The sequence below is a fragment of the Rattus norvegicus genome, chromosome 20 (assembly GCF_021556685.1).
Source record: "Rattus norvegicus strain SHRSP/BbbUtx chromosome 20, alternate assembly SHRSP_T2T, whole genome shotgun sequence".
NCBI classification, from domain to species: domain Eukaryota; kingdom Metazoa; phylum Chordata; class Mammalia; order Rodentia; family Muridae; genus Rattus; species Rattus norvegicus.
In genome coordinates, this window is record NC_141553.1 from 15256407 (window position 1) to 15274168 (window position 17762).

The following is a 17762-nucleotide window of genomic DNA, read 5'->3' on the forward strand; positions in this document are numbered from 1 at the left end:
TAGTAAAGTGTAAACTAGACCAGGAAAGATGAAGGTTACATGTCTTCTCTTACACATGGATTGTAGTTCTGAATCCTTAGATGTGAATCTGTGATATGAAGTTATCTCAGAAGCCAGGAAAGTAGAAAGGGAACCTTGAAGAGAGAGAAGAAGATGCTCTGGGAGTGGGTATATAGTAGGAAGCAGGGACTATGAGGGCAGAAAGGAAGACAATGGGAAAGGAGTTTAATAGGGATGAGCAAGGGGAGAGGGAGAGGGAGAGGGAGAGGGAGAGGAAGGAGAGGGAGAAGGAGGGAGGAAGGGAGAGAGAGAGAGAGAGAGAGAGAGAGAGAGAGAGAGAGAGAGAGATCATATTAAAGATGTTTGAAAATTCCATAGGGATGCATATCAGTATATAGCTAAGAGTAGAATAGGAGCCCTGATTTATTTCACTAAGTTCCTAGCAGGAGTGATTTGTGGATGACTGCACACGAGTGGCTGTGTGGTAAGACTGTAGATAGAAAGACTTTCACTGTAAAATTCATGATGTCTTTGTTTTTAATAGCTTAATAATTTTCCATTGAGGAGAAGTCCCGCATTTTCTTTATCCATTCTTCAGATGAGGGACATCTGGGTTGTTTCTAGTTTCTGGCTATTATGAATAAAGCTATAATGAACATAGGTGAGTCAATGTCCTTGTGGCATAGTGGGGCATCTTTTGGGTATATGCCCAGGAGTAAGTACATCTGGGTCTTGAGGTAGAACTATTCCAAGTTTTCTGAGAAAACTCCAAATTGATTTCCAAAGTGGTTGTACAAGTTTGCACTCCCACCAGCAAAGGAGGAGTGTTGCCCTTGCCCCACATCCTCACCAGCATGTGCTATCACTTGAGTTTTTGATCTTCGCTGTAGAGGGCCGCAATAACATTTGCCACCACAAGATTGCGCTGGCTCCCACTGCGCCCCACGTGGAAAGCCAGGATAGCTTTCGCCATTACAAGATGGCGCTGGCCTCCACTGCGCCAGCCGACTTCCTTTCAGGAAGTTAACTGTGTGCGCATGTGCAAGAGTGCCTTCATGCCAGGTCTTTGCCCACTCCGGGGCGTGCCTAATGAGATCATGGGTAAGCGACCAATCAGGTGTGGATGCGCCGCGCTAGGGTGTATATAAGCTGCGCCATGCGGGCGCGCAGGGCTCTCCTTAAGATTTAATAAAAGTTTTGGCTGCAGCAAGGATTCGTATGTCCCCGCGTGTTTTCTTGCTGGCGAGGTCGTGCGTGGGCCATTCTGATAGGTAGAAGACAAAATCTCAAAATCACGATTTTGCCTTTCCTTGATGACTAATGTCTTAATAATCGCTTGTTTAAGTGTTTCTCCACAGTTCAAGATTCCCTCATTGAGAATTCTGTTTAGCTCTGTACCCACTTTTTTTTTAATTGATCAAGAGTCAACCAACCTGGAGCTTTGGGGGCTCTCAGAGACTGAACAACCAACCAAAGAGCATACACAGGCTTGACCTAGGACTGCCTTTCCACACGTATGTAGCTGATGTGCAGTTGTGGCATTCATCTGGGTCCTGAACAACTGGAGGAGGATTTCTCTAAAGTTGTTGCCTGTCAGTGGAATCTGCTCTCCTAACTTGGCCATCTCAGCTGGCCTCAGTGGGTGAAGTGCCTAACCCTAAAGAAAGTTGATGTGCTAGGGTGGGAGGGTAGCGAGGTGGGAGGCTTCACTTTCTCAGAGGAGAAGGGGATGGACAGGAGAGGAGGGGATAAGGGAAGGAGGACCGAGAGGGGGTACAGCAGTCAGGAAGTGAAGTAAATAAAAGAAAGAAGAAGAAGAGGAGGAAGAGGAGGAGTAGAAGGAGGAGTAGAAGGAGGAGGAGTTGAAGGAGGAAGAAGGAGAAGGAGAAGGAGAAGGAGAAGGAGAAGAAGGAGGAGGAGGAGGAGGAGGAGGAGGAGGAGGAGGAGGAGGAGGAGAAGAGAGACTTTCACTGTGATACATATATACACACAGCCCTAAAATCAGTGCTGCAGGAAAGGGGTTAATTCCCAAGTGCCTAAGAGCCAAATATCATAAAGCAAATAGTGAACTGAGTGAAAGACAAGCAGAGCTGTTACAGACTGCCCGTGGGATCCATGCAGGATGAAGGAGTCATACACTCAGTATCCTAATGGGAGGTGGGTCATGAAGCTACAAAGCAATACCCATTAACCCTGCTTTCATTTTACAGCCCAGAAGGCTTGGTACTGTGCTCTGAGGTGGGAACACTGCTTTGCACACCCCTCCCTTCTTAGTCCCCAAGAAAGATGGGGATGTGTGTGGTTGAGGTGGGACATGGGTCTTTTCAATACTTTGTCAGCCTTTTCAGAAATGATACACTGGACAGCTTTGGTGACTTAACTGTTCTGTAGGAAATGGATCTGTCACACGATGATTGGACAAGGATGTTGTCAGGGAGTCTGGCTCCTTTGCTTTTTATCAGCCTCATAAGCATCATGATCAGTCTCCCTCCTTCCAATTCTAACATGCTAGCAGCTAAATGAGAGGGTTCACACCAGCCTCTACCCACCCCACAGCCAAAACCCAAATAGCACCTTCAGTTTTAATTGTGGGAAAATAATGGGCTTCTGCGCGATGGTCCTATTCGCTCAAAGACATCACTTCTTTATTCTTTGTAGTCTATTTACTTGCCCAGCACTGGGACAGAATTTCAGAGCATCAAATTGATTCCCTCAGACACAGATGCCTCCTTCCTTTATCAGTCTTATTCCAAGAGATATATTTTCTTCTGTTGCTATGTTTAGTACATAAAACCCAATTGTGCCGGTAAATTTTAATATCATAGAGATATCCATACAGACATTTAAATTATACTAAAGCCACAGCACAAGGTCAGAGAAAAACAAAGCTACTGACGTCTCTATCCAGAACTCTTCCGGTACTGTTGAGGAAAAGCATCTGCTTAACGGGGTCCAGTAACACCCAGTAGTCCACGTTGTCCTTTAAAGAGAGCTCTATGGTGGGGTCTGGTCCTCCGGCAGTCCCCTTAATCAACATGTTGTCCACCAGAATTGTACCTGCAAACCAAACACAGCTATTGGTAACCGTGCACTAGTCCAATGCATTCTTTAGCAAGGATTATTTTCTTAGACCCAGGCTGGATCAAGCATCTGCCAAGTCATATCACATTCAATATCATACTGAGCTGCACAAAGTTATTTTTCTTGTCCTCCCAAAGCCACAAATATCTACCTTCGCCGTGCTATTTGTCAGTGGTATTTTGGGAAGATGTAGGCTGGGGAGCAAAGATTTGGACACTTGAAAAACACTACCCTGTTTCTCTTTGGCAGTACCGAACCTCCCCCACCCTCTGTCCATTGCTTCTCTCAGGATTGATCGCTGAATACTTTTCATCCTGAACAAAGGAAACGACTGTAACAGCAGAGCAGGAGACCAAATCTACTCACTCAGTGAGACTTCTGATATGAAAAAAGAGATTTTGAAAATGAAAGAGAGGAGCTAGGGGGTGTTAAGTAAAGAGGCAGCGAGATTCCCCACAGCGAGAAGTGCATCCTGTCCTCGCATGTCAGAGTAAATTTATAAAAGACAAATCTTAATGCAACCACCAAGATACACAGCAGTAGCTGCTCATCTCTAAGGCACAGGGCACTCAACTGGACCGACAAACTATTCAGATTTTTCATTTTAAAACTTCTCTCTCTTCCTCTCTCTCTTCCTCCCTCCCTCTTTTCCTCCCCCTCCAACCCTTCCTCCTTCCCTCTCTCCATTCCTCCCTCTCTCTCTCTCCCTGTCTCCCCACTCTTCTGTTCTTCCTCCTCTTCCTCCTTCTAGTAGTTCTTGAGCAAATGTTGAAAAGAGAGCACGTCTCTAACATTTCTTCCCTGCAAAAGATTCCGTGTGTTTTGCAAGTTGCAAGGGAACAGCAGTGATGCAGCTTAAACTTGTTTTTCCCCACCAGGAAAAACTATCTTCCTGCCAATCAAGGGTGGAGAGTGGCTTAGAGTAATCACTTTCTGATACATCATATTGCATGAACAGTGTACAGAAGAACCATGGCTACAGAAATAAAGACGAGCCCTTCTAAACCCTTGAAGAAAATGGAAATATTTAGGTAATGTCTTGCCTTAAGACAGGAAAGCAGATCATAGAATATCCACAAATATGAAACTAGGCTTAAAAAATAAAATGTCAAATTTATCTACCATATTTTGGTAAGGCAGGAAATTGGCCTAAATCTTATACTATTACACTGTTCCAAAAAAATAAGATCACACCATTATTTGATTTCCCCCTGTAACTTAATAACGTTAAGGTAGGATTTACAATATTTTCCTAACAATATCCTATTGATATGTTCTAACTGCCTAGGACATTTTGAAAGGAACTATTTTTCTTTGGAAGTGAGCCTGTTATATTGATAGTCATATTCTTCACATGCTCCTGAATTCTAGATAAATCTTCTTTTACTCTGCGGAATGATGAAAATCACTGGACAGGAATTTCTACCCCCAAACCATATGTTTATCTCTGAAGCACAATTGTGTTTCTATATCAGCACATTGGCAAGAACGGGAAGAATCCCAATAGAAGCTCTCCCCCTACTTAAGGTTGTAGTGATGTCAGCACAAAGAATGAGAGCCATGCCTTTCAGCCTTGAGTACTACAGTGTGTGCTCCTGCTTGGAAAAGTATGTGTTGAGGGTCTTTTGTCTTTAAACAGATATATTTAATTGTGTTTTTAAATCCATATTTTTTTCAGAAACTAAATGTTTTCAACCATTCTTAAGAGGACAGAAAGCTTGCTAACAGACAATGAATTTATGAGAAAAAAATCTTGAGAAGAGCATCAGACTCTTTTCTTTTTGTCTTTATTCGTGCCATATCAGGGTTGGGCAATGATTTTTTTGTTAACTTCTTTTTTATATATAGCATTATTTTTCTTTTATTGAAAATTGATTTTTCATACAAAATATTGTGAATATGGTTTCCCTTCTCCCCATCTCCCCCCAGACCCTCCCAACTTCTCCTCTCATTCAAACTCCCAACCTTTTGATCTTTCTCCTTAGAAAACAAGCAGGCATCTGAAAACAATAACAAAATTAAATAAAACAAAAACAAACAAAATTCAACAGGAAAATACAAACAATCAAAAGGGAAAAATGCCAAAGAGAAATCACAAGAAACACATATAAACCAAGAGATACACATGTCCACACACCCAGGAACTCCATGAAAACACAAATTGGAAACCATAATATATATCCCAATGACCTGTAAGGTAAGTAGTAGTGATGATGATGATGATGATGATGATGATGATGATGATGATGATGATGATAATGGTGATGATGATGAAGAATAAGAAGATGATGATGATAAAGCCCTTTCAAAGCATTATGAAACAAAGAACCTTCAAAAATGGCATTGAGTTCAATTTGTGTTGACCATCTACTATTCGTCATGGGTCCTGCTTTTAAGAGTCTTTTGAATACCCAGTGAGATCCCATTGAAGAAGACTAATTTTTCTTTTGCGAGTGGTGATCATATGGAGATATTTTCTAGGGTTAGGGATGAGCTAGTATATCTCCATGTCCCCTTTCATCACTGCAACCCCAATGGAGTCAGAACCGTACAAGCTATGTGCATGCTGCACAGTCCCTCCGAGTTCATGTGTGCATCAGCTCTGATGTATCTAGGTCTTATATCCTTAGTGTCCTCCACTCCCTGTGGCTCTCACACTCTTTCCTTCTCCTCACCTTCGAGGTTCACTGACCTCTGAGGGAAATTCTTTGATAAAGATATCCCATTTTAGATGGAGTGCTCCAAGATCTAGCACTCTCAGCACACTGTCCAGCTGAGGGGGCTCTGTATTTGTTCCCATCTACTACAGGAGGAAGCTTCTCTGATGATGGCTGGGCGAGTGTTCGGAGACTTTTATTAGGAGTCATTTAATTGCTATGCTACTTTAGAAAAACTATAGTGTTTGGCTTTTCTCTAGGTCCCTGCCCTATCTGGTCTCAGGTTCATGGCTACCCAAGAGATATTTGGTATGATCTCCATTTCGTGGCATGGAAATTAAATCCAATAAGATATTGGTTGGTTAGTACCACAGGCTTTGCTCCATTATTTTATCACCCAATCTTGCAGGCAGGTCTCCACTGTAGAGAATGGGTTTGTAGCTTTGTCCTATGGTAGCATTAAGAGTACCTTCTTGTACAACAAGCTGCAAGGGTGGAGGCTCTAGGTAGACACCAGCTTAACGTCTCCCTGTCCAATAAATCATAGAGGTTTTGTCTTCAGCAACAGGGCCTTACCGTCTGTTTGTGGAGAGAAACCAATGGCTTGGCAATAGCCTGAATTGCTGGGGACACCAATGACGCACCTTTAACCAAGAACTCAATAGAAATAACTCATTTCAGAACTGGAGGCTTCATTTGATGATGAGAGATGTTCACTTGGCACTCCGTCTACCCTTATTACTCAGGGATTCCATTTAGATCACATTCAATTCTGTCTATAGCTTAGGAAGGTTCTATTGTTTTAGGTTTCCATAGGGCTCCTTAAAGACATCATAGTTTTACCTGTTCCTCCCCATATTCCTTCCCGAGTTCCACTCTGGGTTATTATTACATACTATGTACTTCTTTCCTGCTACTACCTATATTATTACCTACTATGCCTTTCTTTCAATCTCACTAATATGTACTTGTTTATACTGTTATGATACCTCAAAACTAATATAAGTTAAATTTAGAATTTGGAAACTTTCAGTGAATAAATAACATTTTCTTGCTATTACTCTTTAATTTTTAGGGCAGCGCCTTACTCTTTACCCTAGAATGGCTCCAAATTCATGATTTACTTATTTCGGTTTCCTCCATTTTGGGATTGCAGGTGTGTGTCACCACATGAGGTTCAGAAATAGCTTGAAATATGACTCCTCTCTGTTCTAGGTGTGGTGACTATTAGCGTGTTACCAGGAATAGGTAGTATAGAGTCAACAATGTACACTCTACTAGCGCTAAGCTGAAGCTCGAGAAAATTTCATTTCCTGTTACATAGGCTATGTATACATAGCTAAAATTTTGTAACTTGAAAACACACACTCAGAGTGCACAAAGCCTAAGTCCACTGGACAGTAACTTATAAACCAATACAACACCCTCACTCTATACCTGTTCTCTCAAAAAAAGTAAGTCTTGTCAAGAAAAGAGACAAGTCTCCTGTCAAGAAAGTGGCTCAAGGATAAGAACTTTGGTTATTTTTATGTTACTAACTCTATTTGGAAGCAAAGCACCTAAATCTAAAGCAAGATAATTCTCACAGAAGTCTGACAAACCATGTTATTGTTCATGTCCCAAAGCAAAAGCTTTGATGTTTGGTTAACCTTAAGTATCATGACCTGTCAAGACTTGATATAGGCTAAAAGAGTCTGAATTGGAAGTTACAGGGCAGGAGGGAATGCTCAGAGTACAAAATAATGTAAAGGATTGATGTCTGCAGTGGTCCATTTTCCTCCACTTCAGTCCCACTAACAGGCAACCAACCCACTTTCTTACCACAAATATTTCTGAGTTCTCTCATCAAATTTCAAATTATATTTAATGTTAGGAAAATGTGTTCAATAAAGTTATATTATATGTTAGCTTTTTATATAATATATTTACTCTTCACTAGAGTATTTGATTAAACTAAGAATCACACATACCCTGTCCCCTCGGCAATCCATCTTCCAATCCACACTCCCTGTAATCCCTGTTCTATGTGCAATCTCAGAGGCCTGCTGTCATCAAGGACTACGAACTCAACCTGTAGTCCCAGAGGCCTGTTGTTATCAGGGACTACCAAGTCAGCCAACGCCAGGAACAATCAAATGGCTAAAGGCCAACATGAAAACACAATTGACAAAAGCCAGGGCAATAAGGCACCACAAGAACCCAGATCTCCTACTATAGCAAGCCTTGTATGACCTAACACACCTATGCACAAGAAAATGACTGTAAATCTAAACTTATGAGGATGGTAGAGGCCTTAAAAGGGGGAAATGAATAAATCCCATAAGGAAATACAGGAAAATACAATTAGTTAGATAAAGGCTTTTAAATAGGAAGTGAGTAAATATAAAGAAATATAGGAAAATATAATCAAACAGGAAAAAGAAATAAAAATGGTGAAGGACACTTGATACTAATCACAGGAAAAATCCACCAAGATGATACCACAGTTCTGAATATCCATGCATCAAATGCAAGGGCACCCACATTGGGAAAAGAAACATTACTATAGCTTAAATCATACATCAAAGCCTATGTGTTAATAGTGGGGGACCTCAATACCCAACTCTCAACAATGGACAGGACACCACAACAAACTAAAGAGAGAAATAAAGCAACTAACACATGTTATGAACAAAATGCACCTAACAGATACATCTGTAGTACAAACATGAAAGAATATAACCGTCTCCAAAACTGACCATTTACTCAGTCACGAAGTAAACCTCAACAGATATTAGAAGATTGAAATAACTCCTTGTATCTTATCAGATCTCCATGAATTAAAAGTCGAACTTCGACAGCAACAGAAACAACAGAAAACCTGCAAACTCATGGAAACAGAACAATTCTCTACTCAATGAACGCTAGATCTAAGAAGAAATAAAGAAAGAAATGAAAGACTTTCTAGAATTCAAGGAAATGAAGGCATAACATACCCCAAATTATGGGACACAATGGAAATATTGCTAAGAGGAAAGTTCATAGCACTAAGTGCCCCCATAAAGAAATGGGAGATATCTCATTCTAGCAACTTAACCGTACATCTGAAAGCTCTAGAACAAAAAGAAGCAAACACAAACAAGAAGAGTAGACAGCAGGAAGTAATCAAAATCAGGGTTGAAATCAATTCTAGAAACAAAGAGAACAATACAAAGAATAAATGAAACCAAGAGCTGGTCCTTTGAGAAAAATCAACAAAATAGACTAATCCTTAGTCCAAAAGTTAGTAAAAGGGAGAGAGAGAATATCAAAATTTACAAAATCAGAAATGAAAGGGAGACATAACAACAAGTACAGAGAAAATTAAAGGAATCAGTAGATCTTATTTCAAAGGCCGCTTCTCTGCCAAATTGGAAAATATCAATGAAATGAACAATTTTCTGGATAGATTCTACCTTTTAAAGTTAGATTAAGATCAGGTAAACCTCTAAATAGTCCTGTAACTCCTATGGAAATAGAATCAGTCTTTAAAAGTCTCACAACCGAAACAAACAACAAAAAAGCCCAGGACCAAATGGTTTTAGTCCAGAATTCTATTAGACTTTAAAAGCAGTGTTAATGCCAATACTCAAATTATCCCACAAAATACAAACAGAAGGAACATTGCCAAACTCATTCTATAAGGCCTCAGTTACCCTGATAAATAAATGACACAAAGATTCAACAAAGAAAGAGAATTTCAGAACAATTTCCTTTATGAATATTAGGAAAAAATAATAAAATACTCGCAAACCAAATCCAGGAACACATCAAAAACATCACCCACCATGATAAAGTAGGCTTTATCCCTGGGATGCAGGGTGCTTTAATATGTGAAAATCCATCGATGTAAACCACCATATAGACAAACTGAAAGAAAAATAAAACTACATGATTATTTCATTAGCTACTGAAAAGGCTTTGATAAAATCCAACACTTCTTTGTGTTAAAAGTTCAGGAGAGGTCAGGAAACCACAGCACATACCTCAACATAATAAAGGCAATACACAACAAGTCAATAGCCAGCATAAAATTAAATGGAGAGAAACTTAAAGCAATTACACTAAAACAAGGGAAGGTTTTAGTGGCAAGGATGTATATTCTCTCCCTTCGTATCTCTTACTATAGTACTTGATGTTCTAGACAGAACAGTAAGACAACTGAAGGAGATCAATAGGATACCAACTGGAAAGAAGTCAAAGACTTGCTATTCACAGATGATATGATAGCAGGTATAAGTGACCCAAAATTCTACCAGAGGATATCTACAGATGATAAACATCTTCAGCAAAGTGGCTGTATACAAAATAAATAAATAAATAAATAAATAAATAAATAAATAAATAATAAATAAATGAATAAATAAATAAATAAATAAATAAATAAATAAATAAATCAGTAGACCTCCTGTATACAAACAAGAGCAAGAAATCAGGGAAACAACACCCTTTGCAACAGCCACAGCTTCCTGAACAGAATACCCATAGTTCAGGCACTAAGATCAACAATAAATAAACGGGACTTCAGGAAACTGAAAAGCTTTTGTAAGGCAAAGGACAGCAACAACAAGACAAAATCTCAGCCTACAGATTAAGAAAAGATCTTCACCAACCCTACATATGACAGAGGACTAATATACAAGTTATATAAAGAACTCAAGGTTCCACAGCCCTCGGGACCTAAAACCTGCCTAGAAAGAGCTGGTCTCCCAGGAGCTCTCTCACTCCTAAGCCCACAGGTGAGACCCCAATTTCCCTTTTCTAACTGTCCAAAGAGGGACCCGCCAGGAGCACACAGGAACCACAGAGCAGGATGGGACAGGATCCTTCCAGTATACATCTGGGCCCAGAGCTAAGGCTGTCCCACAGCATTCTGGAACCAAAGCCTGCCCAGAGAGAGCTTGTCTCCCAGCAGTGCTCTCACTCCCAAGATTATGGGCTTCTCACAGACCCACAAGAGGGAGTCGCTCCAGTCAGAGACATCAAGGCCAACTAACATCAGAGATAACCAGATGGCAAGAGGCGAGCACAAAAACCTAAGCAACAGAAACCAAGGCCACTTGGCATCATCAGAACCCAGTTCTCCCACCACAGCAAGTACTGGATACCCCAACACACTGGAAAATCAAGATTTACATTCTAAAACTACATCTCATGATGACAGTAGAGGATTTAAAGAAGGACATAAATAACTCCTTTGAGGAAATAGAGGAGAACACAGGTAAACAAGTAGAAGCTCTTAAAGAGCAAACACAGAAATCCCTTAAAGAAGTGCAGGAAAAAGACAACAAAACAGGTGAAGGAATTGAACCAAATCATTGAGGATCTGAAAATAGAAATAGAAATGATAAAGAAATCATAAAGGGAGACAAACCTGGAGATAGAAAACCTAGGAAAGAGTTCAGGAGTCATAGATGGAAGCCTCACCAACAGAATAGAAAAGATTGAAGAGAGAATCTCAGAGGCAGATGATACCATAGAAAACATTGACACAATAATCAAAGATAATGTAAAAAAACAAAAAGTCCCTAACCAAAAATATCCAGGAAATCCAGGACACAGTGAGAAGACCAAACCTAAGGATAATAGGTATAGAAGAGAGTGAAGACTCCCAGCTCAAAGGACCAGTAAATATCTTCAACAAAATCATAGAAGAAAACTTCCCTAACCTAAAGAAAGAGATGCCCACGAACATCCAAGAAGCCTACAGAACTCCAAATAGATTGGACCAGAAGAGAAATTCCTCCTGTCACATAACAGTCAAAAGATAAAATGCACAAAACAAAGAATATTAAAATCAGTAAGGGCAAGTAACACACAAAGGCAGACCTATCAGAATTTCACCAGACATCTCACCAGAGACTGTGAAAGCCAGAAGATCCTGGGCAGATGTCAAACAGACCATAGAAGAACACAAATGCCAGCTAAGGTTACTATATCCAGCAAAACTCTCAATTAACATAGATGGAGAAAGCAAGATACTCCATGACAAAACCAAATTTACACAATTTCTTTCTACAAATCCAGCCCTACAAAGGAGAGTAGATGGAAAACTCCAACACAAGGAGGGAAACTACACCCTAGAAAAGGCAAGAAATTAATCTTCTTTCAACAAACCCAAAAGAAGAGAGCCACAGAAACATAATTCCAACTCTAACAACAAAAATAACAGGAAACAACAATCATTATTCCTTAATATCTCTTAACATCAATGGACTCAATTCCCCAATAAAAAGACATAGACTTATAGACTGGATACATAAACAGGACCCAGCATTTTGCTGCATACAGGAAATGCACCTCTGAGACAAAGACAGATACTACCTCAGAGTACAAGGCTGGAAAAAAATGTCCAAGCAAATGCTTTCAAGAAACAAGCTGGAGTAGCCCTTCTAATATTGAATGAAATCGACTATCAACCAAAAGTTATCAAAAAATGTAAGGAAGGACACTTCATACTCATCAAAGGAAAAATCTACCAAGATGTACTCTCAATTCTGAACATCTATGCAAGGGCACTCACCTTCATGAAAGAAACTTTACTAAAGCCCAAAGCACACATTGCACCACACACAATAATAGTTGGGAGACTTCAATACTCCACTCTCATTAATGGAAAGATCATGGAAATAGAAACTAAACAGTGAAATTAACAGAACTTATGAACCAAATGGATTTAACAGACATCTACAGAACATTTTATTGTTAAAAAAAAGAATATACCTTCTTCTCAGCAACTTATTGTACCTTAACCAAAACTGACCATATAATCAGTCACACAACAGGCCTCAACAGATACAAAAGATTGAAATAATCACACACATCCTATCTGAATCATCATGGAATATGGCTGGTCTTCAATAACAATAAAAACAACAGAAAGCACACATATACATGGAAGCTGAACAATGTCTTACTCAATGACAACTTGGTTAAGGAAGAAATAAAGAAATGAAAGACTTTTAGAATTTAGTGAAAATGGAGGCACAACACACCCAAACTTATGGGACACAATGAAAGCGGTGCTAAGAGGAAAACTCATATCTCTGAGTGCTTCCAAAAAGAAGCTGGAGAGAGCAGACACTAACAGCTTGACAGCACAACTAAAAGGTCTAGAAGAAAAGGAAGGAAATACATTCAGGCAGAATAGATGGCAGGAAATAATCAAACTCAGGGCTGAAATCAACCAAGTAGAAAGACGAAGGACTATACAAAGAATCAATAAAACCAGGAGCTAGTTCTTTGAGAAAATCAACAAGATAGATAAACCCTTAGCCAGACTAACTGGAGGGCACTGAAACAGTATCCAAATCAACAAAATCATAAATGAAAAGGGAGACATAACAACAGAAATTGAGGAAATCAAAGAAATCATTAGATTCTGTTTCAAAAGCCTATCCTCAACAAAACTGGAGAATCTGGATGAAATGGACAATTTTGTAGACAGATACCAGGTACTTAAGTTAAATCAGGACAAGATAAACCATCTAAACAGTTCCACAATCCCTAAAGGAATAGAAGCAGTCATTAAATGTCTGCCAATCAAAAAATGTCCAGGACCAGATGGGTTCAGTGCAGAATTCAATCAGATCTTCAAAGAAGACCTAATACAAATATCCTTCAAATTATTCCACAAATTAGAAACAGAGGGAGCACTACCCAATTCATTTTTTGAAGCCACAATTACACTTATACCTAAACCACACAAAGACCCTACAAAGAAAGGAAACATCAGACCAATTTCTTATGAGAGGATGTTTTTGCTGGAGCAGACATGTGGGTGGATGTTTTGCTGAGAACAGATTCATTGTGTGTTTCTGTTTCTGGAAGCAGCCTGGAAAAGGGCATGTGATGTTTTGCTAGAGCAGATGCTTGAGAGAGTATGTGATATTTAGAGAAGATATAACCTGACAGACACTGGATGATGCTGTGATGCCGTGTAGTATTGGTATACCTTATGATTTAGGAAGAAATGCACCAAAGTACTTCTGGTGGTATTCTGGTAGTTTCTTGCCGCTTCCATGGACTCAGGCTAATTTGCAGAGCCTCACATTTTTTTTTGAATTGACCTGCCATTGATGATTGATGAATGGTGTTTGTGAGTGGATTAAGCTGTTGCTACTGATTTGTGTGAACTGAACTGGTGATAATCTGACCACACAGATCAGATTTGCTCCAAAGAACTATTTCTAAGCAGGTCCACATCCTTCTTTGCTCTATCAGCCTTTCCTTTCTTCTATCTCTGGTGGGTCGTGGCCAAGAAGGGGGATGGTTAAAGCAAGTCAGAACCCTCTATAAAAGTGTGTTTTGAAAAAAAAATCTAAGCCTAGAAATGTGTCGAGCATTTTAGAAACTTCCATGTATAAAACTTGAGAAATAGCGAATTTTTTCTCAAGGTTTTTCTTTAGGAACTAATATCTACCTTGATATGTAGTCAGCAGATAATGTCTAATTTAGTTGTAAATAAAGTATTAAATAAATGTATATATCACATGCATTTTCATGTAAAAGCTATATATGTTTGATCAAGTTTCATTTATCTAATGGGAAATTTAGTCATAAAAATCTAGGACACAGGAAGAAACTTAGCATGCCTTCAAGTATAAGTATGTGTGTGTGTGTGTGTGTGTGTGTGTGTGTGTGTGTCTTTAGGTCTGTGTATCTCTATGTGTGCATCTCTGTGTGTGTGTCTGTGTATGTTTATATGTGTGTCTGTGTGTATCTCTGTGTGTGTGTGTCTGTGTATCTCTATGTGTGCATCTCTGTGTGTCTGTCTGTGTATGTTTATATGTGTATACATGTGTGTCTGTGTGTATGTCTCTCTCTCTCTGTGTGTCTGTGTATCTCTATGTGTGCATATATGTGTGTATCTCTGTGTGTGTGTCTGTGTATGTGGGTATATGTATACGTTTATATGTGTATATGTGCGTGTCTGTTTGTATGTCTCTCTTTCTGTGTGTGTGTGTGTGTGTGTGCGCGCGCACACGCATGTGTGTGTGTCTGTGTCTGTGTATCTCTATGTGTGCATCTCTGTGTGTGTGTCTGTGTATGTGTGTTTATGGGTATGTTTATATGTGTATAAGTGTGTGTGTGTGTGTGTGTCTGTGTGTGTGTGTGTGTGCATATGCATGTGTGTTTTGCAGGATATTTGATTGCTCTGTGACACCTCAAGATTGTTTTATTTACTGGAAAGAAAACATGTTTTTAGTTTTGCTGTGACTTAGCTCTAGTACGTACCTTTAATCCAAGAGATTTCAGCTTATTTTAAACAGGATTAGGTGAGATCAACCATAGATAAATAGGAGGAGAAAGAAACAAGTTTACAGGAAGTGAACACAGGAAAAAAACCTATAGAGTGAGAGTGAGTCAGGGGGTTAGTTTCAAAGACACATGAGAAGTAGATGGGAAGGATCTTCAGTTTGAGGAGCTTTTGAGACAGGGTAGAGAAGAACTTCCTTTGGCAGAACAAGGTCAGTTGGGTGCTTTCTCTGCTTCTCTGACCTGGGCTTTCATCCCAGCGTCTCAATCCAGAGTCTTGGTAAAATTGAACTATTGAAATTTTGTTTAAAAATCTGTATATCTCTGTGTGTATCTATGTGTGTGTGCAGGTATTCATATCGGTATATATGTCTGTATGTGTGTGAGTGTGTATCTGTGTGTGTTAGGAGGGGAAGAGGTAGGAGGAAGGGAGGAGTGAGAAAGACAGAGAAGAAAAGATTTTTTAGAACCAGCCTTTCTGGAACTACCTCTCTCTGTCCTAAGAGATAAAATCTAAGGTGACCAAACTAGGAAATAGAGATCTCACATCAGAGTCTTGTTCTCCACTCTTTAGTCTTTCTCTTCCCCTATGTTGCTACTGCCTTAGAGAAAAATGAACAGATTCTTAGATATGAAAACCTTGGAACATAGGTTTCAAGTGTCTGGAAAATCTCTACAAAATTCTTGATATAGAAATTCACTACATATCATTCATGTTCTATGATTTTCTTGACAAAAGTTTAAATGATTAAAAGGAAAATGGTTGCAAAAATGTTAAAGGATATAAAAGTGCAATTATTAATGAGCTAACCTTATGGCCAATCTCATCCCATAAACCCATGAGTATTGAGGATGGTTCAGTCCTTGAAATAAACTTGACAAAGAGGTATATGAACTTGCCCCCATGGAGCTGAGTCCACAGAATGACAGATCTGCTTCCTCTTGCTGGGATAAAGCAAAGAGTGTATAGCATAGAGCCACCCCTATGTTCAAAGGAGCTGAACTCTCTTCCAACTGGACAATCACTTCAGTACTTACTGTGAGGCCAGCCTCTTGTTTTATGCATGTGTGGTACCCTTAAGGGTGAGTAGAGCCTGTCACTTGCTTCTAACACAACAAAAGGGGGTGGGGTAGGAAAGTGATGGGAAGAGTCTTTTTATATGGCGGTATTTACAGGGGGGTGTGTTTTGTGAGCTTTGAGTGACCACCTCACTGAGTGTCTCTCTTTCCCAGGTGGCTTTCATAGAGCAGTTTAGACACACTGGAGTGCACATGGGGCCAGGAGCTGTGTGTAGCTATTAGGAACTAGAAGTAGCCTGCAGCTGATAGCAACTAAGTGACTCAACATTGTTCAGCTATAACCATGAGGCTTAAGTAGTGCCCAGTGATCTAAGTAAACTTCGAAGCGAATGCTTCCTTAACATTGTGATCTCAATGCTTCCTTCATAAGAGCTCTAGAGAATTAGTGAAGGACCTGTTTCTGCTGGGTCTGGAGCCTGACCAAAAGCATCCATGGAATTATAGATCTTTGTTATTTTAAACCACCGAGTAATGAAAACCTCATTGTGTAGTAACAGATAATATAAGCTTTAAAGGCAAAGGTCTGTGTTAAAAATCCTGACTCCAAATCATACTAGCTCTGTGATTTTTGGGCAAATTTCCCAGATTTTTATAATCAGCAATATGGCCTATTATGGTGCATAAACAATGTGAATTGAGATACATTGCAGTAATATTTTACATCTAACTGCCATGAGCACTGCATGGAAATTTAAGCATAAAAAGAAGTTATTTTTTATCCATTAAATTGTATCATGCATACTGTATTTTTTACACAGACATATGCTTGTTTCACAACTGAGATAAAAGCATGAAATTTAGGCTGAAGAGATGAACCAGCCATTAAAAATGCTCTGTAATAGAAACAAAAAAAAAAAAAACGAAAACAAACAACATCAACAAAGCAAAACAAATCAAGACAAAACAAAACAAAAAAATCCCTACTACAGTTCAGATTCCAGAATCTACCTAGCAACTGGGGTTTCTTGCATACTTTCTCTAGGTCCACGAAGGATAGAGACAGAAAGATTGCTATGGCTCGTTGGCTTCCAAACCAGCTAAAAGAACCACCAGGTTCTGCTAAAAGCATTTTCTCAAAGAATTTGAAGAGTGACAGAGGACACCTGATGATGCCATTTCTTGCCTTACAGGTGCACACCAACACACATGTGCACATACACTCACAAAGAAACATGATAAAAGATAGATTATGATAAAAAGATAGACACATACATATACATATATACATACACTATACATCATATAGACATACACATATATACATCCATATGTACATATGATGGTAGTAGAGATAATTCATGCATATAAATGCCAACAGGAAAATGGGCATCTCTATACAGAAGACTAAACAGAACCACAAAGCAGAAACAGCTTATTTTTAGTTACTGTTAAGAATGTGTCACAAGGCAAAAGCTGTTTCTTGCTGGTTCACAGGATATGTCAACAAGGTAGCAAGTAGTGGAGGCCATATTACTGAGGTCAAATGAGGCTAGGATTTGTTTACTGGATCAAGGTGAGAAGGTGCAAAGACCAAGTGATCGCCAACACCTCCAATTGCAGCCAGAAAAGTGAGAAGTCTCACACCTCCATAACACTGCAAGACTATCTTCTTCAGAGCATGAAATTGATGTAGTCTGAAATTAAAGTACTAACATTTTAAAAACTGAT

At 39.4% G+C, this 17762-nt stretch overlaps 1 protein-coding gene across 6 annotated transcripts in view; it reads right to left on the minus strand.

Annotated features, from left to right (window-relative positions):
- Pcdh15 (protocadherin related 15) overlaps positions 1 to 17762 on the minus strand; it is an 827095-nt gene that overhangs the window by 485285 nt on the left and 324048 nt on the right. For all 6 annotated transcript variants that reach the window (XM_087598371.1, XM_087598373.1, XM_087598372.1 and 3 more), the window contains one exon: positions 2897 to 3057. In XM_087598371.1, coding sequence (XP_087454497.1) covers positions 2897 to 3057 — 161 coding nt within the window. The remainder of the gene's footprint in view (positions 1 to 2896; positions 3058 to 17762) is intronic.